The 25,667-nt window shown below is 43.2% G+C and overlaps 1 protein-coding gene across 3 annotated transcripts in view; it reads left to right on the forward strand.

Moving 5' to 3' along the window:
* The window catches only part of RUNDC3B (RUN domain containing 3B), an 876,147-nt gene that overhangs the window by 410,358 nt on the left and 440,122 nt on the right, over window positions 1–25,667 (forward strand). For all 3 annotated transcript variants that reach the window (XM_085631311.1, XM_085631313.1, XM_085631312.1), the window contains exon 3: window positions 9,410–9,543. In XM_085631311.1, coding sequence (XP_085487437.1) covers window positions 9,410–9,543 — 134 coding nt within the window. The remainder of the gene's footprint in view (window positions 1–9,409; window positions 9,544–25,667) is intronic.

Below are 25,667 nucleotides of genomic sequence, written 5' to 3' on the forward strand. Positions count from 1 at the left end.
AGTGAAATCATACTTGCAAGATACCACGGATTTCTTGGGTAAACTGAGTTCAATGGAATTTGAAGAGAATACACACTTTTTGGTTACGTTAGACGTAACATCATTGTACACAGAGATACCACAAGATGAAGGGTTGGCGGTTTTAGAAACATTTCTCAACAGTAGACCAAAACCTGAAAAAGTTCCTACACAGTTCATCATGGAACTAGCCACCTTTGCTCTGAAAAATAATTATTTTTGTTTCAAAGATGAATATTTCCTTCAAATTAAAGGCGTCGCTATGGGGTGTCCTTTCGCCCCAGAGCTGGCAGTCCTTTATATGTCCAAATACGAAGAGAGATTCGTATACAATAACAACCCCTTTTCTATTTACATCAGCAACTGGGTTCGGTACATCGATGTTTTTTTGACTTGGACTGGAGAAGAGAATCCACTACAAGCTTTTTTCAATTTGCTAAACAATAGAACTCCAGACATTAAGTTCAGCCTTAATTTTTCCAAACTTAGAATGCCATTTTTGGACGTTGAGGTTTACCCTAGTGACGGGCGCCTTGTTACTACACTCTACAAGAAGAAAACAGACAGAAATAAAGCCCTACACTACTCAAGTAACCATCCACAGAGTTTAAGGGATAATCTACCTTACGGCCAATTTTTACGGATTCGTCGTAATTGTTCGTTCAAAGATGAATATTTTCTTCATGCTGTAAATCTAAAAACTAATCTTCTAGCCAGAGGTTACCCGAAAAAACTATTGAAAAAAGCAATCAAACGCGCTTGGTGGACCCCGAGAGAAGCATTGTTGGAAAGGAAGGTTAAATCTACGATGGACAGGATTGTATGCGTATCCACGTTTGGTCCCATGTCCAACTGGTTCAAAAAGACCATCAGCCAAAATTGCCATTTGGTCAAGAATCTTGACATCACATTAAAACAACCACCGCTATTTGCTTTTAAGAAAGATAAAAGCATTGCCAACCAGATAGTGCGAGCTGCACTACCTAAAACCAAAAGTTTAAATATGAGAAGCTTTTTGAGCCTTCCACCCATCCTTGGTCATCACAAATGCGGAACATGTGTTTGCTGCGAATCAACCATGGAGGGTAACCATTTTTCTCATAGGGGAATTCATTGGAAACATGACATCTTTTCCAATTGCAAAACTAAATTCGTGGTGTATGGAATCCTATGTCCATGTAACAAACTGTACATTGGGAAAACAAATCAGGAGATCAGAATAAGGATCCAGCAACATAAATGTAGAATTCGTAAGAAAGTGCAAAATGCCCCGCTGGTCAATCACTGGAATCTTAACAACCATACGGAGATTGATCTAAAATGGACCATAATCTCCAAAGTGGAACAGGACAGTCGCGGTGGTGACCTTGATGCCAAACTATTAAAAAGGGAAGCAATGCTTATTTTAAAATTTAATACGTCAGTCGACGGCTTGAATGAAATCTCTGAGATTTACAATCTTTAATTGCCTGCAAACTGTAGTGTTGACATCATTGGAGGACGCCCGTGCAAATATCTGAAACCAAAACAGGGGTGATGAATTCAATAGGACTCTTGACTGCGTTTGTTTTGTGTTGGGTCAAGCCATTATTACACCATTGACATGCTCCAACCCCCAAGTGGCATGAATATGCACATGAATTGCATCCCAGCCACCATGTTAGTCTGGACAACATTAGATCGGTCAGTTCCTATAAACACTCACATCAGCCAATTGAAATACACCCAATTCATAAACGACTTTTGCGCTCAATAGTCTGGATTGGAGCCCCACCGTGGATGCACTTCATTTTGTGTGGAGTATCTTGAATGGGCATACTGATCGTTTAGTCGTCTATGGTCAAACACACGGTAGTACATTACGGTGTTCCGCCTTTTTAAATAAAGTTTTGATCATTAAAAAATACCAAGACAAAATCACCATCCCTACGGGCACTGATTCAAATCATATTTTGTTCGGAATGACCACCAAGGGGCAACTTAGGCACGTTATCGTTAAGGCCATGTAATTTATTTGAATTTCTTTTTTGCATATTGATTTCGTTCATCGATAACTTTCGCAACTACAATTCCCATGATCCTCCCCTGGCGGAAGGACTTGTATTCAAATAACGAAGTCTTGGTCTTGAGATTATGGCGCCAACAAGCCCGGAGTAAAGAGCGTTGATGAACCTCCTCGCCAGTCCAGGTAAATTCTTGAGCCGTGGACTGCTGTGTATAAACTGGAACGTTCTATATACATAAGGAGAGCATTGAATTGTACCTTTTATCTCTATTTCCCAATTAGAACGGGCATAGGCAAAGAGAAAGAGTGACAATTGAGTTGACACCTTCGTGCCGGAGATACGATAGATTTAAAGGCTCCAGAATTATACTCTATTGAAGGAGCACAGACGAACGGTGCATAATCACTCAGGTAAAAGCTTTTGCAACACGCGGTATAAATAGAGACGCCTTATATGCCGAGGTGATTATTAAGTTGCGGTGCCATTTTTTCATTAGATTTGACATAATCGCAAAGTGCAACGGTTGCATAGAAAAGACGGTGGGTGCCACATTGGGAAGACGGTAACCTCCAAAGATCTAGATTTCGACGTCAGTGAAGAGAACGACCATTCAGACACCACAACAAGCTCGACAAGTAAGATTGTCATCCTCTTGGGCGTTCCATTTAGTGTCAAGTTGGTTGAAATCAGGTTGCATTTAGATTATATGTTTGGTTCTTTGTCTTGTGTTTTAGGTCAGTGCTTGACTTCAGATCTGAGAATTCTTTCTGCATTTGGTGAACTGCAGGTAAGATGTTAAAACAAGGTGTGCGGACTATAATTTAATTTAATGTCTTTTGGGTCATTTTTGTAAAATTCTGATGTGTTTCTGCTTTGTTTCAGAAAGCGTTGGTCCTGACGAGAATCCCGACAGACAAAGGGATTCGAAACGCGTAGACCTTTCTCCATTAGAGGCCAATCAAACTTAATTGATTATATACAGTGCATTATAAGTGTGACAATTTATATTTGCTGATGGCCTTTTGGTATATTTGACTCTTTTTTGAAAAATGTTTTTTTACTATAATTAGTGATTTAGGATGTTTGTGTGAAAGTGTATGTCTAGTATGTATGATTGATTGTGGTATGCAAATAGGTGTGCCGCAAAAAATTAGTTTATGTGAATGTATATATTTATGTGGTTCTCTTCTTTTTCTTGAATATGTGTTAAATGTGATATTTAAAAAGACATTAATTGACAAATAAATGGATTGATTATAAATAAATGCCGATTTAATCAAACGGAAAAAGTGGTTTTTCGTACTTTTAGAAAGTTGGCATTTTCTTTTCCTAACTATTTTGTGCATGCAGCCTGATCCTAGTTCACATGACTAGGTGTAATTGGATGTTGGTCTTTGTGTATTGCTCCCAGATAGTGAGACAAAGGAAAGATGTGTTGGCAGGAACAACCACTCTGAGTTAGAGGAGGAGGAGCTGTCAGCTACCACACTTTCACATCACAAAGACTCTGCATGAGCTCTCTCCCAAACTGTTGTCACTAGTCCATTGTGACCCCCAAAGAAGCTGGGGCCACGACTGATCAAGGGAATTACCCAACACATCAGGGGGTGGATACCTCTATAAGTTTCCTCCACTTCAAAGTGGGCACCAGGTATAAGTGTTGAACACATCTGGACCTGTGGACTCCCCTAGGAAGGACTGCTGACTGATTAAAGGACTGCCACTGCTGGACTGCTACTCGGAAGGACTGCTGCCCTACTGTGCTGAGCTGCTGCCCTCTTGCCCGGTGAGAGACTGGATCTGTATCTCCGAACCCAGGACCCCAGAGTGGCTCCAAGGGCAAAATGACTGGCCTCCTGATCTGAAGTTTCAGGGAAATAACAGGCTTCCAACAACCTTGAACCCAGTACCTGGACTCTGACATCTGTGAATAGTGCCACCCCAATCCTTGATACTTGGAAGTGGGTCTGAAGATGCTCTGCCAACCCATCTGTTGACTCGGCAGGACAGACATCTTCACTGCTGAGCAGTGCAACCCCGAGTAGAAACTACGCTATGCCTCTGCTGCATGGCACTTTCCAAAGACTTTGCATCGTCACCACAGTCTCATCAGAACCGCTGCTGCGTGACGCAGGACTGCACAGCACAAGCCGCACAGCTTATTCGGAACCAGCCGGTGTGCAACTCCTCTTCGACGCATGACTATGCATTGTAAGCCCCCTCGCTGCCCACTTCCTTAAACGACTTAGAGCCTCACATCACAATCTTGCAGCTCCATGGAACCAACACTGCGCACAATGCCTCTGTGAACTGGACCTCGCATCGTCTCGGCAGCACAACATATCCTCTTTGTGGGACCTTTCATTGCTCCACAACCTAACTGGGTCAGCGGGCTTAACAGAGTCCTTTTAGTAGGCCTGCAATCCTACTGATTGGATTTTTGTTGTTTTGGTCGTAATTTATTTATTAAAGTTTACTCTGTTTAATTTGGTGTGGGATATTTCTTGTGTTGTGTTTTCATGTTATTATTGTTTGAAGTGCTGCATAAACACTTTGCACATTGTCTCTAAGTTAAACCTAACTGCTCTGTGCCAAGCTACCAGAGGGTTGAGCAGAGGTTAATTTTGGGTTTTCTTGTGCTTCACCCTAACAAAGATTGTGGTTTCTGCTTGAGGGTGGATTTCAACCCTCTCAACCAGTAACCCAATTTCTTACAGGTCCTATGTGCGAAGCATCTGTATAGTAGAAAATCTATTGCGATGGATTCAAGAATTTATGGAATTTCACACAAAAAAAATCTTTACGGGGAAATTGTTTTCCATTTAAAGCACCCCATCTAACCACTCCTTTTGTAAAATGGGCATTTTGGATGCAGTTTAATACGCTTTTTGCACCATTAAGCTTGTTCTTTTAGGTGAAGGTTGAAAGTGCAGTGATGTGGAAAGGCTTTGCAAATGTATGTGAGCAACTGCAAAGTTGCAACTTCTTGTGTAGGGACATCATTTGCTTGGTGCCCATCTCTGAAGTCCTCTAGAATCACCTACTTGATTGATCATTTAGACCATGAAGCTAGTAATGCAATTTTGCGCTCAGTATCACCACCAGCTTTTTGCTGTACTAACAGTAAGCACTAAGCATGTAAAATTGGGGTAAAACACAAACGGGTACAAAGCCCATTTGTGTGAGATGTCTATTATTGGCACCAATCCATAAGCAGCAAATACACTGTGAGCCTGAATTTGACCATTACTTAACTTACGAGCTATGACTGTGAAAAACAAAGTACCCACATATGGAGGAATTTCACCCTCATCGACAACTGCAAACAAACACTGACCCTGTATTTATTTTTAGTTTTTTTTTTTTTATTCTGAATAATGGTCTAACCCATGAATCAAATGATAGTAGGCACATCAGACCATGAAGTACAAATTGAGAGAACCCAGGATTTCAAAGTTTTGTGGAAGTACATCAATGACCCTTCTCTACTGATATGTCAAGGAAGTTCACTCCTGAGTTTGGGACCAATCAGACATCTCCTATTACCCCTTTGTTTGAAATTGGTATAAGGACCTGTCTTGGGAAAGACATTGGCAGAGGATAAAAATCTAGCTGGTACCGATTTTTCAATTCCTCTTGACAGAAGTACAATGGGGAAATTGCCTGAAGGCCTTTATAAACCATGGTCAGTAAATTAATATTGACCTTACTCTGGACAAGAATCCAATTAATAGATTTCTGCAAGGATACAGTTATCTAGGGATGTCTAAACATCAGATGTACTGGCGCATTTTCAAAGGGTTGAAGTCGTCAACAAGTCTGTTTGGTGGACCTTTATGCTGGCTGTTTCACTTTTCCCATGCAAATCTGTCTTGCTCGAGCACAAAGTTTCTTTGAGACTTGGTCACTGTATATTTATTTATTTCTCTTATTTCCTCTGCAAAACCCCAATTATTCATTTTATGCTTGGCATTTCTTAAGTTGCAAATCATTTTGGAATCGTTTGCCACATGATTTTGATTGATGGATTTATGAGCTACATCATAGAGTGAGTTTGGGCATAAACCAAATGGAGGCCCAAGTGGGGTGGGGGAATGTTTGGTCTATTCCAGGTTCCTCATTTATGATTGCAAGCCAAAATACTAAGCCCCAAAATCTCCTACTGAGGTCAGAATTGATCATCATGTAAGTTTACCCCTATACGGACTTCACATAAATTAACAGCAGTGAATCATTTGAAAAGCGGTACCCGAGATGGGTGCACACTACTTGGTGGCCACTCTGAAACCATGCCCTGAAAAATCTACATTTTCACTCGGTGCGGTGAATCTGATTTTATCAGAGCAAGATATTTTTAGAGCCTACTGGCTCCTTCTGCGAGAGCTCAAGCTGGCATAGAACAGGTGTTCTGTCATTCAGAAAGTGAATAAGCACTAAAGATGCCTTTAAAGCCTGTTTTTATCTTGTCACATTTGCTGTGCCTTCAGGGAAAGAGGTCAAATGTCAGCCTAAGTCTCATTACAAATTACTACTTCTATACTAGACATTGCTGTTTAGTTTTCTTACTCTGTCTGCAAAGTTGCATTATTTTGTAAAGGGAAATGTCTGACAATCACTGTGAAAGGAGAGGTTTTTGATTTTTTTTTTGCCTTACATTTAAATAGCTTGCAAACGAACAGTAGAAATATTTCAAAACAGATCTGCAATTAGGAGAGGAATTTTTTGTAATTCAGAACTGTAATGGAAACAGATTTTAATCGGGTCAAACCGCTTTACTAGGTGATGTGCAAATGACAAATATTTGCAGAAGTAACAGTCCTGCCCTCCATGAAGACAATCCTGATAGGAAAGGGAGAGGCAAGTTAGGGGCCATGTGTACCCAACATGTTGGCTTGATTGTTATTATACACGGAGAAAGCATATGTTTAGTCTATTAAATCAAAAGCGTTTCTTGTACAGCAGACACGCTGAACTCAAATATTTGAAGATGTGTGACAATTGATTAAAAGGCGGCTCATGGAAAGATATTTGCCCAGGACCTGTTTAAGGATCAAGAGCATTAGTTAGGTTGAGTAGATTATTCAAGTCACTAGACCTGCAGGTTTTGTAAAATTGGTATGACTTTTGAAGGCCTGCAGATTATCTGGTTCAGCTCCCCCCGCCTCCCCCCCACCCCCCAATCTCAGAAAGCACCTAAAACATACCTGAGGAAATAGATTCTTCATTTAGGAGTTGGCACCTAATTGTCATGTGAGTTTTTGGCAGAATAGAAATGCTTGTAGGTTGATTGATTGAAGCTCCCACTACCATTTAGTACACTCACACCGTTATTGGAAATGTGCAAGTGGTTTAACTGCACATTGTCTCCTCAAGAGTGCACCAACAAGACAAAGAACTTGCTTTTGAAACTGTGTCAAACTGTTATTAGAACATTGGAATGTTGGGAACTCCATTGAAAACAAATGGAGTAGCTCCAGTCTTATAATGGCTGGTATAGGCCCGGAGCTCCAACATTCCAATGTTTTTGTTCACAGCTGTGGCTGTGAACAAAGGATTCAGGGAGCCTGAGGGTATTTCAATCCCTCGTACTCCCTGAAGCCTTTGTTTTATTTGTTAGAACATTCTGCCCTCTAGTGGCAGAATGTTCTAATAGCCTTATAGCCCTTCGTAGCAGGGCTATACTGGCTATTAAAGTCCTGCTGCTTTGTTAAAGTCCCTCGCCTTCGGCTCGGGCCTTTAACGCTGCAGTGGGCCTTTAATAGCAGATATAGCCCGCTACGGCTGGCTATAAGGCTACATTAGAGCATTAGAATGTTGAGAGCTCCATTGAAGAAAATACAGTAGCTCCAGGCATATGACTGGTATAAGCCCAGTGCTCCAACATTCCATTGTTTGTGTTTTTGTTTCTCTCTTTTTAACTTGGAACATTCCACCCCTATTGGCTGGAAAGTTCTTATATGCCTTCTGGCCCTGGCTATACCGGTTGCAAGTTCTTCACCCTCATTTTAGATCTCTGGTTCAAGGCCTTTAACAACCGGTATAGTCCTCGGAAGTGACCACTTACTCAAGCATACATGCATGTGGTACTCGTATGCATCTTTACTAAAGGTAAACATGAAATGACGATGGGTGCAAATTTTGAGGAAACAATGCTCCAACATCACCAGAGATACCACTGGAAGCTATGCAATTCATACATGTAATTTAACAGAATAAACACGTCCAAAAAGATTTCACACCAGGACTTGACAGAGGATGGAAGCCAGGATTTGTTTCACTGTGTTCTGATCAAGATGTTTCAAGAAGACAAAACTGATTTCGGGTGTCAGAACCAAATGTTTAAGATACTCACAGCTGAGTCATTGAGGGCTGCACCTGCTCAATAAAACGTAGCCAGAAGAAAAGATTAACCCACTTGAAAATTGTTGCAGGGGAAAGGGATTCTTCCATTGCTGCTTTTGCAAATTTGCAAATTGCTGACCGGGGGCCTGGTTAAGGGCAGTAACTTTCGGCGAAAGAATGATTGACAAAGCTTGAAAAAGATGTCGAGCAATACTGTTAGGAGAGGTCTAATGAGAAAAAGTTAGAAAAGCGAATAGTTCAGCTAAGCATACGTGAAGAAATATTGACATATTTTATAATTGGCTCCAGCCTCCTCCTATGTTGCATGGCATGATCAAAGGAAGGTTAAACACTTGGGGATAACGCTATGGGGAAGTTTATTTCAAAACTGATATACTGTGGCGCTGCCTGAAATCGCAAACGTTTTGGAGGGGAAAATGCGGGCAATTAAATGCATTTTAGAGTTTCGACTAAACCCCGATCGGTGTGATCTTATCAGGCAGAACAATGCGGGGATTCAACTGGTTGAAATCCAAAGGGAAGTTTATATTACACTTGTTAACAGCAAAACAGACTGATGGTAAGAGGTGGGCTCGGTGGGGTCTAGCTGTGGTGCTTGAAAGGTGGGGAAGGAGGAATGTGTGCATTAATGTACTGATGTGTGTGCAGACCATTTTGAATAACAGTCCTATTGAATGTAAAAAATGACTTATCCACCATTTTGACAGCAGATTTGTATTTTTTGCCGTAGAGCAGCAGATAAAGGTATTCCAAGATAATCATTCACGATGATCTGAAAGGTCGTCCCTGTCACTATTAGATAACAGAATTGATCATCTTGCTTCTCAGTACAAGTGTTTTTTAGGGGATCGTTATAGATAAAATATCGTAATTTTGTCATTGAGCTACCAACATCTGACAGGTTTTCGATGCAAGACTGAAAATGTATTTATTGCACTCTGAGGCCCTTACTCCCCCATCATCCATAGTTCTCTAGCAGTATTAAATGTATGTTTCATGCTGTTGCCTTTCTCTTGCTTCAGGTCAATTCTCCTGGTTTGGATATGAAAGCCCACGCAGTTTCTGGGACTACATGCGAGTGGCCTGCTGCAAAATGCCGCACAGTTGCATCTGCAGCATTGAGAACATGGAAAATGTCAGTTCATCCAGAGCCAAGGTAACAGACCCAATACGATTTGTATCTTTGCTGGCATTTTATTAGCATATGTGAACTTTTCTGGAGTGATAATGTGTCTGCAGGATTTTAGAGTAGAGAAACTTAAATATATCAACTTTCATGCAAAAATTCATCGTAATGGCCGGTTAAGAAGTAGTTGTTGGAGTTGACACACATCCTTCGTAGTACAATTTACATGGGAAGGGAGTAAGACTTCATTTCATAGAGCTCGCCATGGCTCCATATTGTATGCACCATCTTTGCAGGCGGGGAGTCTTGGAGTCAAGCTATATCAATGGGAGGTACTTAGGTTTACACTTTCCAAAAGCAGCCTCTTAATTTTCTGTGTGAGGTTGAGCCACGCCCTCAGAATTTTTTAGTCAATGGGTCACTTGGCTTGTGACTAGTAGCATGAGGACAGGATAAGAGTCAAGAGGTCTGCAGTGAGCCACTGTGGTTGCTATGATGAATTAGATTGGGGTTTTGTCTTCAGATATACGATATCCAGTATCACGGCTTTGAAAATAGCAGCCACAGGGGCTATGTAGAAGTTGAGAGATTCAACAAAAGGCCCAAACGTTGCATGGCTTTAAGGTTTATGTGGTAGACTTGTATAGGAAAAGGTCAAATTAAGTTTCCTGTGTTCATTTGATTAAGAATGAAGTGAATCAATGGTAGGGCTGTCCATTCTGCTCCGGCAACTAGTCAGTACCTATTGAGAAGAGATGCAAATTATGCAGTGCAATCCATCATTTCAATGATTAAGGCCTGGAAATTGGTATTTTTTTATTTGTAGCTCTGAAAGTGATCCCAGCATTCTTTCAGACTTTAACCAAGATTTATTCCAGTCTCGACCAAAGCTTCCAAGATGCAGGGAACATCTCTAAACCAGTCATTGACCTTGCTGCTGCAGTTTTTGTGTCCGGCAGCCTGTGGAAGCTGCATGGTCAAAGGCTGTAGCACCTTTGCTCTGAAGTTCGGAGAGACTTTCAGTAACAGGATAGAAATGGTCCTCCGGTTGCACGTTCTTGAAAAATAAGTCCAGGTGAAATGTACATGCACCTCTGAATGGCATTAGGAGACAGTGCAAAGTTTGAAGAAGGCTTCGGACAGGCCATGAAAGGAAAACGGATTAAACTGCATATTCTTTGGTTAGCTACAATTTGTAATAGCCCACAGTAGTGCGTTTGGGAGTAAAGGTATCAACAGAATGATCCTGCGGGCAAAACAAATGATTTCCAAAGTAACAGTCACATTTCCAAGTCCGACAACGGGTGACATTATCTTGCCTTGAGACACTGCACACAATCAGCAATACAAATGGTGGTTTATTAAAAACCAGAAACACCCTGCATTACTATCTTCACAAGCTTAACCTTGGTATAAAAGTCAACTCTAGCTTCATTATCATCCTCCATGTACAAGCTGCAAATGGATGATAATTGGTCAACACTGGCACCAATATCTAGCTAAATTAGGGTAATATTAGAAACTGTACATAAAGTATAGTTTTATCATCCTATTAGGCACAATTAATAATGGAAGTCCAATTGTATGCATATGAGAATTGCTGCCACTGACAGTCTAAACGCGAAAAAGGTTCACATACATGTACAAGAAGGATGCATGCCTGGCTGAAAAGGACCCCACCTGACTTTTTTGTAAACAATTTGGAAATCCGTTATTCAAAGCTGGTTAAGTTGTTTAATGGCGAATCGCAAGAAACTATGAATTTTAAGAATTCTTATGAGCGTATAACGGCATGTTCTCTGGAAGTGTACCTCTATTTTTGCAATAGACGTCTGGCAACTAGAAAGATCAAGTTTGCTATGGTTGAGAGGATGTAATTTAATCTTAAAAGTGATGAGGATCTCCTAGAAAAGCTGCAAAGAAATAGTAAATCCATAAGAATGAATGTATTTTATATCTGCCTTACAATTCACCATACCTGTTGTTTTTGTGTATCAGGTGTTGTCTGTTTTGTTGACCATCCCTTCTTATTTATCATTTTTTTTCGATTGAATCCTTTTATTTTTAACGTTGTAATTTGATTTGTTATTGATGGTCAAAATATTGTTCCTAAGTGTACATCTATATTATAGGTGTTGCACATATTCTAATTCTACACTTGCATGAGAGTACATATGTAATTGAAGTAATAAGTTAGCCTTGTGATTCAGAATTGATATGAAATTACCATGAAATCATGATTTCCTGTACTGAAGTCTGGCACTGTGAAAACTTAACATACAACACTGTTTACTTATCTAGTTAAAAAAAGGAATATTCAGAGACCGGCAAATGAATAGGAACTTGAAAGCTAGTTATACTTGTTAGGTGAAGCAGAGTTCTACTCTGGGGCTTTTCACAGCTTCCTGAGACTATCACAGCAGCTCAACGTCATGCAACATTATAATAGAGTTATGTAATTCTCTTATAATCTGTGGGAGATATAATATCTATAAATACCTGTATATTATTTTCTTATTACAAGCACATTCGGGTAGCAGACGCACCAGTAATCAGAAAATGGCATACGTAGGCACTTCTTTTTTATGTTTAATAAGCTTTATTAAATAGACAAAAATTACATTAGAATAGGCCATGAAAAACAAAATAACCATAGTATATTAGTAATATAAATAGATGATAAAGCAGAGTAGAATGCTATTTACAATTTAGTAATAAAGGGAGGGGAGGAAAGAAAAGAAAAAGAGGAGACCTATAATCCAACTCGATAATTAAAGATCATGTGAGTAAGGTATAAACTTATTAGACCTGATCAACTTATTAAACAAATTATTCTGTATTAAACTTATCCAAGAGGCAGGTATATAATACAAAACAAATAAATGCAATAAATAAACAAGGGGAAAAATTATTGTGGTGAGAGAAACCATGACCAAATGATCTATGGAGGCTGAAAATTCTCAGAACGATTACGTGAAATATGAGTTGAAGTCTTAGTTAAATAATTGGTTAAAGACAAGACAAAATAAATCCCTATTTACATATGGTTTACCAGAAGCAGCAAATGCAATATCTAATCTATGGTAATGACAAACGTTGTTCCACCAGGCCTTCACTGAATGTTTAGTTGAACATTTCCAATTAAGTGAGATATGCTGGAAGGCTAAGGCCAACATCAAATCAAATAAACCCTTCTCATGTAAAGACAACCCCAAACAATCTGTCAAACTACCTAAAAAAACAAAATAATAATTGAAATATGAGTGTGTAGGTTAAAAATAATTGAGAGATGCTTCCATACATCATAGGTTTGCAAAGATATGCCAAAGCAAGTCTAAATTTTTTATTGTTACATGAAAACTTAGAGAGGAGGGAGTCAATGTTTTTTTTTTTTTTTTTTTTTTTTTTTTTTTAAAAACCTTTATTCGTGCATCTTAAAAGAACAAATACGGGCCTACAACCGTCAGGCCGGCCACGATACAGTAAAGCACTGATACCCACATTACATCCCCCGTGCGTCAACTGTCAAGATTAGCAACAAGTTATGAGTTACATACTGGAGATATCTTTGACACCCGGGGAAGGAGAAGTGAAGGTTAATTTTAGGTTTTTAAGATAATTTTATCAGGGAAACAAAAAGGTCAGTGAAGGATAAGAACAAAGGAGATTCGAGTCCGCAAGATAGCTTCACCATACGGGAGAGCAGCAACATTAGTAAAAACAACAATGGAAGAAAAATCTCAAGCAGTGAGGCGGTGCAGAGATATATCAGGATAATCACATGAGCAAGTACGCACCCCTCCAGAGCCGCTCCCACTCGATCCACCCCACACCCGGACCCCGAATCGAGGCAAGTAGAGCACAGAGAGATAAAAGAAAAAGGCCCATAGAACTAATTAAGAACAGAGTATTACCCCCCCACCCTACACCAATGCGGAGGCTACGGCCTACCCCCCCCCCGGCATAGTGCCTGTCGCCCAATGAACCCGAAATATAGACAAGAGAGAAAGTAGGAATAGAATAAAGAGACTAAGAAAACAGAAAAGAAGGCGGGGAGGAGCCCACGAGACACCAGAGCGCCCCAAACCATCAGCCAGTTATGGCCTCCCCAAACTGAGAGCCCACTACGCCAAAAACTGCATGCGAAGATACCATGTCACCACAATTTAAGCGAAGGAAGACAAGTCAAGACGAGTGCGCACAAAACATACATACAGTTCCAGTCCCAGGCCAGCCCGTCCATGAACCCTGGCGATAGAAGTCAATCTAGCCCTGGCCCGATCGCGGGCTTGGGATTAAACCAGCCCCTACATGAAGGCCCCGTGTCCCGAGCAGACAAAGACAAGATGGCCGCTTGTGAGAAGATGGTGAAGTAGGATCACGAAATGGCCGCCGACCGTCTATTGAGGTCCCTCTTTGCACCACATAAAGTCCAAACCTGGCAAGTAAAGAACAGGAGTTCCACAAATAGGAAGCAGTAGGCCACCGCGGACGGGTCCTCGAAGCCGTTAGGTGTCGCTCAGCAGGATACTCTTGCGGACGCGGTGAGGCAGGCAACAATGAAGCAGGCAGCCATGACCAGGGGGACAAAGTATCCGCCGTTGAGGTGGAGAGCGGTGGATCCCGGGTGCCGGGAACGCCGGATGAAGGCACCAGTGCAGCACAATCATACACCGCCGTTGTGTCCCCGCAAGAGGTCAAAAGCACCGGGAGATCCACGCCCTGTGGATGACAAACAAAGCGTTCACGACCCGCAGCCGACAGTATGGGGTCAAACCGCTCACTCAGCGCCTGCAGGCCAGCGCACATTTGTAGTTGAAAGTCCCGCAGGACAGCCAGAACGGAGCCGCATGTCAGCGGAAGCCGGGCCCCCACATCGGCAGCAATCCGGGACGGCACTGTGGAGCTGGTGTCCGAAAGAGGTAGAGCAAAGTGGGCAGCGGGCGAGACCGGAGTATCACCCCCCAGCCGCGAGCAGGCACTCAACGCCATGTTTTGCCGCTGTACGTTGCAAAGGCCAGGGGGGGGGTCGTGGCAAGGAGTCAATTCCCCTCAGGTCTACGCCGCAGCAGGGAAGGCCGACCGTCGCTTCTCTTCTCGCAGGTTCTCTTGCCGCCGGCCAGGCAATAGGTGAAGGGGGTCAGCAGCCTCCCACAGCGCGGTCCTCAGAGCGGGGCAGGAGACCCGCCGCACCGGGGCCCACCCCACGGCTCCAGCCCGTCAGGCACAGGGTGCAGAAGGTGTCCGGCCGTCTCTCCCCGGGCTCATCCGGCAACGATCCGTGGTGCGAGGTGAAATCGGGACCGCGGGGCTCAGGTTAGCGCTAGCCGGTCCGATAACTGCGGAGCTTCCAGGGGGCCGGCAAAGGCCGTAATGGCGCAGGGGTTTAGTGCAGAGGACAAAAGCACCCACAACTCGGGCATCCGGGCGGGCTGAGACTCCGGGAAAACGGCAGCGCGGTCCGCGCGCCTTCGCATACGTTGCACCTCGAAATTCGGCGAGGATGGGCATCAGGATAGTAGTCCGAGGCCACGGGCCGACGGAGCCGGGGGCTCAAGCGTCTGCTCCGGTCGCCATCTTGGCTCCTCCCGAGTCAATGTTTTTTAAATAAAAATTTGGGATGTGCATGGGAACCATAGATAGAATATATAATAAAATAGGAGTAATCATCATTTTAATAGAATCAAGTCGTCCCCACCAAGAAAGAAAGAGAGGGTTCCAGGAAGAGAGAAGTTTAGAAATACGATCTAGTACTTCCTTCATATTAATTTTAACTAAATCTAGAGTTGCTAAACCAAATGCCCAGGTAGTTGATTTTAAAGCTGTTCCAACAGAAACCGGTGACATCAAAGTGTTGCTTAAAACAAAAACAAAATTTGGTGAGGGGAAGAATTTCTGTCTTGTCAGAGTTTATTATATAACCTGAGACAAGAGAGAAATCTGTAATTTCCTGTAAAAGAGGAGGGATAGAAGTTTCAGGATGAGATATAAAAAGTAAGATATCCGCATAGGCAGATAATTTTAGATGTTGATCGCCATATTTAAAGCCAGAAATGGACGAATTATTGTGGATATGTGATTAGAAGGGTTCAAATGATAAAACAACAAGCATTGGCATAGCCAATAGGTCGCGCCTTTGGGACCTGCTGCATAACTAAATACTTATAAGGTCCCAAATGCGAGACCTATTGGCTATGCCAATGCTTGTTACTTGCTTTTCTGCCCCTCTTAGAGGCCCCTGATCTCGTCCTCGTACAGAGAGATCTGTCCATTCTTTCCTTGGACACGCCACCTTCACCTTACGGGTCCAGCGGGCTGCCAGCGGCGGCTCCCGGCCTCCTCACCTGCTGTACAGGACTCAGCGCCAACAAACCACCTGGGTACCTTCGAGGCACTGGCACCGAGGAGAACAGCTCAGTGTCTGCAACTGGGACTGTGAGAAACCAGGGAGCCTCTTAATAAAAGCAGGAGCCACCAGGGCTTGACGGAAACCAGAAGAACTCTTCAGAACCAGTGATCTCTTGTTAAGATCAGGAGCCACCCTGGCCATGTCAGTGAACACGAAACTTTTCATAGCACACCAGCGCTGATGGCAATAAAAGGAGCCAACGAGGCCATGTGAGAACCAATCCATCCCTCACCACATACCTGGGCAGTGATAACATCAGGAGCCAAGGAGGTCATGTCAGAACCAATCCATCCTTCACAACATACCTGGGCAATGATAACATCAGGAGCCAACTCTGCAGTGTAGGGTCTCTGTGAATGTAAAGTAGGCGCCAATAAGGCTGTGCCACGCATGGATACTCCTGGTCAGGGAGTCCTGGGGTTGTGCCTATGCCAAGCCGGAAGTTGTGAGCTCACGTGGGTAGGTCTGTGCTTAACTCTGGCTCCATGACCTGTGGCCCCCCAGGCGCCCCTCACTACCCTGGCCATCCTCACTCGATAGAGCTGGCTACATAAGGCAGAATGACCTACTGAAAAACTTCAGGTCTGATCCTTTTGAAGGCCGGGAGAGCTGGAAATAGTCAGTCACATGGCAGGAGTGAGCGCCTGACAGGTCAGGAGAGCTGGGACGAGCCAGTCACAAGGCAAGAGGGAGCACCTGTGAACGGTCAGAAGGGCTGGGCTCAGTCGATTACAAGACTGGTGTTAGCCCTCGAAAGGCCAGGAGGGCTGGGCCGTGTCAGTCACATGGCAGTAATGTGCACCTGACAGGCCAGGAGGGCTGGACAGAGTCAGTCACACGGCAGTAGTGTGCACCTGAAAGGTCAGGGGAGAAAGGTGGGGCAGAGCTTTGGGGGGGCAAAGAGAAAGGAGGAGGTGGAAGCCCTAGGGGAAGATGTGGGGCAGAGCTTTGGGGGGGGGAGGGGGGCAGAGAGACAGTAGGAGGGGAAGCTCTAAGGGGAGATGTGGCATAGAGCTCTGGGAGGGGCAGAGACGGGAGGAGGGGGAAGCGCTAAGGGGGAGATGTGGGGTAGAGAGACAGGAGGAGGGGGAAGCTTTAGTGGCTAGGAGGAGGGATGCAGACAGAGGCTGAGGCCCCGTGTGAGGGCAGCACAATAGCCTGACAGACTCAAGGCCTCTCTGCTGTGCTTCCTGTGGAAGGGGAAGTGAACCCTACATCCTGCCGAACGAGGAGAGGCCCCCTCAGGGACCCCCGAGATGGTGCCTCCTTCCAGAGACAAATCGAAGGCTTTGAGAGGCTGGAACAAGTCCTGACATCCAAGATGTGTTTAGAGCCCGGGACTGGGCGAGAGAGACAGGGCAGAGCCCCCGGGGGAGGCGGGTGTCAGAGCATGCTCCTAGACACGACTGCATCGAAGCGCTAGACTCCTGCCCACTGGAAGCTTTGTGCGAAGAGACCTGAGCATGGAGGAGCCCCGAGCATACAAGAGCTGCCTCCACGGATGAGATGGAAACACCCCCTGGCATCTGGATGGAGTAGAGACAGACCAGTCCCACATCTGTCCCTCCTTAATAGAATGTTTGCACTAACGTGTTGATGCATGTTTTTTAAACAATATAAACAGTGCATGATTGTACCGGAGTACATGTGTGCTGGGCAAGCTCTCACAGAAGCTGCACACTTGCCATCGTACCAACGTCCGAGCCGGAACTCCAGTCAACAAGCATGTGCGCCTCATGCTGAAAGGAGGCAGCAGAGGGAGGGGAGAGAGGAGGGGGCCGTGCCGGTTTCCCTTGCGGGAGCAAGCAGGAACCATTGCAACGCGTGCACGTTTTTGCCTGAAAAAGGGAATCGATGGCTAAAGGTCTTTTTCCTATGCAGTGCATGCGTGCTGCGTAGGCGAGACCTAAAATGGAGGGGCGAGAAAGTACAACCCTGACTAACTCCACAGTGTAAGATGAAAGATTGAGAAAGAAGACCATTAACTACTACAGAATCTTTAGGAGCTGAATATAACAAAGAAATCAAAGAGATGAATTTAGGACCAAAACCATGCCAATGTAGGGCTTTAAATAGAAAAGACTAACTCTGTCGAAAGCCTTCTCTGCATCGATAGAGACAGCGGCAAGAGGGTATGAAAGGGATGAGGCCTTATTTCAAACGTTAAAAAGTAAACTAGAGTTGTCAGTTGTTAATCTACCTTTAAAGAAACCACATTGCTCTAAACCAATTAGTTTTGGTAAAAGAGGTTCAAGACGTAGCGCGAGCAATTTGGTAAAGATTTTACAATCGTTTACCAAAGAAATAGGAAGATAGTTTTTACATTGTTTTGGGATCACGGCCATCTTTGTGGATTAAGCAAATTGTAGCATCTGAAACTGAAAAAGTTGTAAAAGTTTGGAAGAAGAGAAAAATGTAGAAAGTTCTACTGTAAAGCCATCAGGACCTCGTGTTTTGTTTTTCTTAAGGAGATTCAGGGATTGGAATATTTCTTGGATAGAACGATCCGATTCTAGAGAATTGAAGTCAAGGTCTACATGAGAGGAGGGTAAGACATGATGAAGATATGAGTCAATTGAAGAGGGAAGAGGAGAGGATTCTGGAATATATATCCATGAATTCATTTAAAGTATCTTGGTCTTTGAAAAGGGATTTCCCATCTGACGAATGAATAGAATGTATCGGAATGCGTTCTTTCTGAGATTTAAAATAGTTGGCCAAGAGTTTGCCAGCTTTATGTCCGCGTAATAACGAGCACTCGTTCAGAGTAGAACTGAAATCAAGTTTGGAACGAACAAGTTCCTGTAAGGAATGCTCCGAAGAGGATGTATAAAAAATGTTATAGACGTTTAATATTAGCTAACAAACTTTTTTGCTGACTAAAAGGGTTTCTTTTTCTTGGATATGTAATTTATGATAAAGCCACGAGCTTTAGCCTTAAGTGTCCTAAAGCAATGAAGGAAAGGTATCGGGGGACGAATTTAAAATAAACTCTTCTGTAGCGGAAATGAAAGGGGAAGAGAAAAGTGGGTCCTGCAGAAGGGAATTATTAAATTTCCATCTAGAAGATTTGGGATGTGAGCGGAACAAATCAAAATCAACAACAACCGGGACATGGTCAGAGATGACAATGGGTTCAATTGAGGAGGAAATAAGGTTGTGTGTTAAGGCAGAAGAAAGGAAAATATAATCCAGAGGGCCATGTGGGGGAGAGAAAAAAGAAAATTCAGAGCTGTCAGGGTTACAGAGTCTACATTCTTCCTCAAGGTGAGTCTGAGATATTGTATTCTGAAATTGTTTGAGAGTCTTGTGGGATATGAAACGGACTTGGGATTGTCGGTCAATGAACGGGTTCATAATTTGGTTACAATCACCTCCCAGAATAAAAAATTCATCTTTATGTTGAATGCATTGTTTTGTGATATTAGGCCAAAAGGAGGAATCTGGTTGTGTTGGACCATAAATATTAAAAACTGTAAGAGAAATATTATTAATGAGCAACTTGACTAATAACCATCTACCTTCTGAATCAATTTCCGTTTATGAACTAGAATAATGACCCCATTCTTCTTCGTGGTAGTAGGGGATATGAATACAAAACCCACCCATTGCCTTTTAAGTTTTAAAGCTTCTGACTGTCAAGTGGGTCTCTTGCAGTAAAACTAAGTCAGGATTATATGTAGCTAAATGGCATAGTATTCTCTGTCTCTTTATGAGATTAATAAAACATTTACATTCCATGAGATAACTTTGAATGTAAATAAAAGAAGTAAATATAGACTCACATGATCAACATGAATGCAAAGGAAGGAAAAGGGAAGGACACAGAATAAAGTCTCCAGAGAAACCAGTAAGAGGGGACAATAGAAGAGGAGGGAAAAAGTAAGAACAAAAATAAGAGATGACAGTACATGTCATACAAAGAACAATGACGACTGTAGTACATACCTGAAGGGGAAACTGTAAGAACTGGGACAGGTGGCAAAGGAGAAAGACGGCACGATCAACCGGAGAGACGAATCACGCCGGGAGATTGAAAAGGAAGACAAGGATATGGAAAATGGTATGAGGAAGTTCAAACGGTCTGTAATAATAATAAACAAAAAGTTGCAAACAAGACTATTATAAACAGATAAGACTACCGGAACATGACCTGTAAAGAAGAAAATTAGTAAGAGTTAGAAAACACTTCTCTAGAGTCATCCAAAATAGCAAATATCAGAGACTTTCATATAAGAGTCATGGTATTGAAGAAGGACCAGCTGTATCCAGGGTGGGCGTAGAATATAGGTGAAGAAACTTCCAAAGATCCGCAAGGTCGTCAAAAGTAGAGGAGCGGTTTTGAAAAGTTACTTTGAATAAGCAAGGATGGAACAAACCATAGCGGGCACCCATGGAACGCAAAGCTGGTCTGAGATCTAAAAATTCTTTCCATCATGTAGCTGTTGCTGTAGATATGCCCTGGGTAAAAAAACACCTTAGAGCCTGACCAAGTTATATTTTTCTTAAGTTTGGCTGTATTTAGGACATGTAAAAGGTCCGTAAATTGTAAGAAAAGAATAATCACGCCATGGGGTCCTGAGGGGGCAGATGTAGACGAGAGGCGAGGACCCAACCTGTGAGCATGCTGGATAATCAGAGAGGATGAAGTAGTGAGTTCCAAGAGCTTCGGAAGAAAGGAAATGAGAAAAGTCACAGGGTCATCTCCCTCGATGCCTTCAGGAAGACCGTATAGACGTAAATTATTGCGCCTATTTCTATTTTCCAAATCCTCAGCAGATTTCTTCAAGAGGATTGCCTCCTTCTCCAGAGATGAGATTTTTTGTAGAAGAGTCTTGAAGGTCACTGACGTGCTGTTCCACAGTGGAAAGCCTGGAATCAATCGTAGACCATTTAGTGTCCAATACCTGTAGGCGTGTATTGGTTTCCTCTACAAATTGGTGTAAAGCACTTATTTCCTCTAGAACAGTGTCCAGGGATACAAGTGATGCAGACTTCGGTGGAGAAGGTGGACCCTGTTTGAGTCTTTTATTAGTGCAAGAGGGTGAGTTTAATTTTGAAGGCACAATGGATGAAGTCGCCCTGGAAGGATTAGGGTGAGCCATGCTGACAGTCATGTAAGTTATCCATAAAAGGTGCCACAGAAGTTGGGTGCATCACAGATAGACTAGTAGTAGCCTTTTTAGTCGAGTGTAACTGGTGTTTGGATCTGCCCATGAAAAAAGGGTGTTACTGTCAGTCTAGCGTGAGAAATGGATAATAATTAAGCTTGCTCTCTCTTATAATAAAAATAAAAGTGAGACGTGGCTTTGACGAGAAAAATGACACATCAATATATTCCTGAAGGCAAGCATTCCTGAGGCGGAAGCCGGGGGCTTTATTCTGTTGTATGCTATTTTTAAAACACTTGGCACTTTTTTTAAACTTCATTACTGCTGCAGTCCAGTATTAAACTTACCTGCACGCATTTTCGCCCTCAAGCCCAGCGCATACTGCTACATCCTCGCGCTTGTGGAGGAAGGGTCCGGCCATCTTGGGTGAGGGAGGGGTAGCGCTGCAGCTGCTCGACGCCTCACGCCCTCCTCACACCGGATATAAGGGTAGGTGCATCCGTCCGCACAGCAGGCGAGCGCAGCGGGCGCGCCGAAGGCGCACCAAAGGCAAGCCCGTCTGCGCCCGTCCGCGCCTGGCCCGCGCCTAGGGCCATGACCCCTGATCCGGCCTCCTCATATCTCAAGCGAACCTACTCACGCTCGGCCTTGATGAGGCTTCAACCAACCCACTCTTCTCACTGTACCAAACATGACTTCCTACAGATAACAATGGCTGCCAATCTGATCTGCCCCCATTGCAATACCATGATCTGTATTAACAACTCAAAGACGCTCTCCAATTTGCAATGTGATGTCAATGAAGTGATCATTCTTATGGCCCTCATTAATGCGCGTTCTCTGGGCAAACACAGCCAAGAAATAGCGGACCTCATTACTGACAATCTAGATGCCCTGTATATTACGGAATCTTGGACTGACGATTCCTCGGCCCCCGATTTTGTAGTGGCTGTCCCTCCTGGCTATAAAGCCTATCGACAGGATAGGGTCGGCAAAAAGGGAGGGGGTTTAGCCATCATAATTAGAGATCGGTTCGAGGTCCGAACAGCACTCATCCCTGCCACCTCATGCGAAGCCATGCACTTTAATATAAAGTTTACAGCCCGCTTTAACTTTAAGGGAGTGCTCTTATATCGTCCCCCCGGGACTAAAACAGGCTTCCTCACCAACCTCAGCGCAATTACAGAATCAATAGCCACCGAAGAGTCCACCACTATGATGGGTGATGTGAATTTTCACCTAGAACAAGCGAATGACAGGGATACCGCCGCCCTTATATCAGACCTAGAAATAATGGGCCTTAGACAATTGGTCACCGCTTCCACCCATAAGGCTGGACATACGCTGGATGGTATTTTTTCCAACGTAGAGGGCCTGCATATACTAAATATTCTGCCCATGCCTTGGACGGATCACTTTGCCATATTCAGCGGCCTGACAATCAAGGAACCACTGAGGAAGAAGGCTACACCTACTAAGCCACGCCCCTTTAAAGTATGGAAGAGTATAGACCAAAATGAATTTAAAACACTACTGGACAAAACTTGCCCAATCCTATCCGCTGATCCCACTATTTCCACCTGCCAATTCCACAATTGGCTTGGTGATGCCACAAATCTCCTGGCACCCACCAAGCGCCATTCTAGGAATAGAAGTACTCCGACCGCTCCGTGGTATAGTGAAGAACTAAGAGCGCAAAAACAACGAAGTAGGAACAGGGAAAGACTGTGGCGCAGAAGCTGTGACGCCAGAAGCAAGATTATATACAAAGAATCACTGGCCACTTATAAATCTATGATTGTCGCAGCCAAAAAAATATTTTTTTCAGAGCAAATTGAAAACGCTAAAAACTCCAGCAGACAACTATTTAACATAACTAAAATCCTCACTGGTAATGCACCAGATTTAAATCCTCCTCCGTCACAACTACTCTGTGAAGCGTTGTCTGATTTCTTTTTCACCAAGGTTAACGACATGTATCAAGCCTTTACCTCCAAAATCAACATCAGTAAAGCCTCCTTCGCTCCTACCTTCCCAAGTAATACCTTGTCCAGTTTTAGGGCTCTCTCTACTGACCAAACCACAATCATCATTAAATCTATTAAATCTGGTTCGGCTTTGGACCCCTGCCCCTCCTCAGTTCTCTCTATGGTCATGGACACTATTGTTCCGGTCATTACACATGTCTGTAATACAATATTGACCTCAGGGAGCTACCCTGATTGCCTCAAAAATACGCTGGTTAAACCCCTGCTAAAGAAACCTAGTTTAGACAAGGAGGAGCTTAAGAACTATAGGCCCATAGCTAGTCTTCTTTCCTAGCTAAAGTGGCAGAAAAAGCTATGAACCAGCAGCTATCGGAGCACATAGAGAAACATCAGCTACTGGATGATACACAGTACGGCTTCCGTAAATACCATGGTACGGAAACCGCCCTCATCAAGGCAGCCGTCGACATCAGAATCATCCGTGACCAGGGCGGGACAGCATTACTAGTACTGCTTGATCTCTCGGCAGCTTTCGACACGGTCGACCATAAGATCTTGGTGGACCGTGTCGGGAGGATGGGCATTCACCATACGGCGAGAGATCTGCTCTCCTCATTCCTGGCCAATAGAACACAGGTGGTTACATTGGGGCCATATCAATCAGCCAAGATGTCACTCCCGTGTGGGGTTCCTCAAGGCTCATCCTTGAGTCCGACACTATTTAACATCTATGTGTCGGACCTTGCTGGCATAATCAAAGCATTCGGGATGAGCCTAACCTCATACGCAGATGACACGCAACTGGTGTTGGCCATCAAGGGTGAAGGGATGGAAGAAGCAGAGCGTTTCCAAAATGCTATGAGCACGATCGGAGAGTGGATGGCAGGTAACTGCCTTAAGCTTAACTCCGACAAAACGGAGGTGGTCATCTTTGGATCCCTTTCTCCAACCTGGCCCGACCCTTGGTGGCCCCCAGCCTTCGGCACCCCACCCAGCCCGTCTCCCAAGGTCAGGAACCTGGGTGTCATTTTTGATGACCATCTTAATTTTATGGCACATGCTAATAAAGTAGCAGCTACAGCCCACTATAAACTGAAAATGATAAGGAAGATTATCCCATTCCTCCCAGATACTGCTGCCAAAACTCTGGTCAGCTCCTTGGTTCTCTCATCCCTGGATTACTGTAATGCACTATTCTTAAATGCCCAAACTAGAGTTACAAAAAAACTACAAACAATACAGAATGCGGCAGCACGTATCCTGTCCAGAACTCCCAAGTTTGCACCCATTTCTAACACCATCAGGACATACCATTGGCTGACGATTAATAACAGGATCAAGTTCAAATCCCTTTGTATAGTCTATACGGTACTCCACGATCAAGGTCCACGCCCTCTTAAGGACCAGCTTATATTCTATCGACCGACCAGACAACTTAGATCTACGACTCTCAACCAATTAGTGGTCCCACGTTCTAAAACAGTTTCCTGGGGTGATCGTCGCTTCTCAGTTGCGGCACCCAAGATCTGGAATATGCTGCCACAACAGATTAGAACTAGCCCCTCACTCTTTCAGTTTCGTAAGAATCTGAAAACCTGGCTGTTTAACCAGTAAAATTTCTCCTGGTCCTTCCACTGATGGGGAGAGTCAGCTGCTCAGTCAAGCGCCGAGACACCCACGGGTATTCGTTCGCGCTCAATAAATGTCAAAAAATAAATAAATACAATACAGGTGTAAGAATCAAATGGAGGCACCAGATGCAGCATATTTGTCTACAGCAAATAAATCCATAAAATGTTTAGATATTAAGAAGCATTGATCACTGAATCAAAAATTACCTTGTGAAAAAAGTGGATATTCACCTATTATAAGTAAGGCTCCCTGTGTTCCATTTTTACGGATTTTTACAGATAAATACAGACCGAAAACAATGTGTTTTCTGTCTGCATTGACTTTTAAAAGTGGATAAATACAGAAAATTGTCCTCTTTTTAAGTAACTCCCTGTACTGTCTTTGATGAATTATAGGCCAGCAGTTGAGAATAGGGACAGCATGGGAAATCAATAAACAGGATCAAATTTCTTTAAATAATGGCAAATTTCAACATACATTAATGGTATAATGCTAGTATTTACCAGTGGATAAATTGGTATGTAATATTTGACACCTTAAATAGCTAACGCACAACAGGTATCAAACTATGAGTGCGCGTCGATCAGTAAAATAAGTATGGAAATGTACAGTTTTTCAACTTCATTTATTCGCAAAACACATGTAAAATAGCCAAAAAATAAATATGGATAAGTGTTGAAAAAATAAATACCATAACACCAAGAGTCCTAATTATCAGGAAACAAAATGCCCTTTATCTCTAAATTCATATGGATAATGCAAGTCTCCTTGGAGAACAATGATATTTAAAGCACTTTACCTGCTGCCTAATACCTTAATACAGTCAAGGATCTCTTTGGCTACGTGAAATATCCTTATAATGTACAGTACACCTATATATTTCAGGCAAGTTATAAAATAACGAAACTACAGGAGCTAGATACATTTCTTACAGGAATGTGAATCAATGAGGGGTTTGTAAAGCACGGTTACTCATCCGTGAGGGTCTCAAGGTACTGGGGGCATGGGGGCTGC

The sequence above is a fragment of the Triturus cristatus genome, chromosome 10 (assembly GCF_964204655.1).
Source record: "Triturus cristatus chromosome 10, aTriCri1.1, whole genome shotgun sequence".
Classification (NCBI taxonomy): domain Eukaryota; kingdom Metazoa; phylum Chordata; class Amphibia; order Caudata; family Salamandridae; genus Triturus; species Triturus cristatus.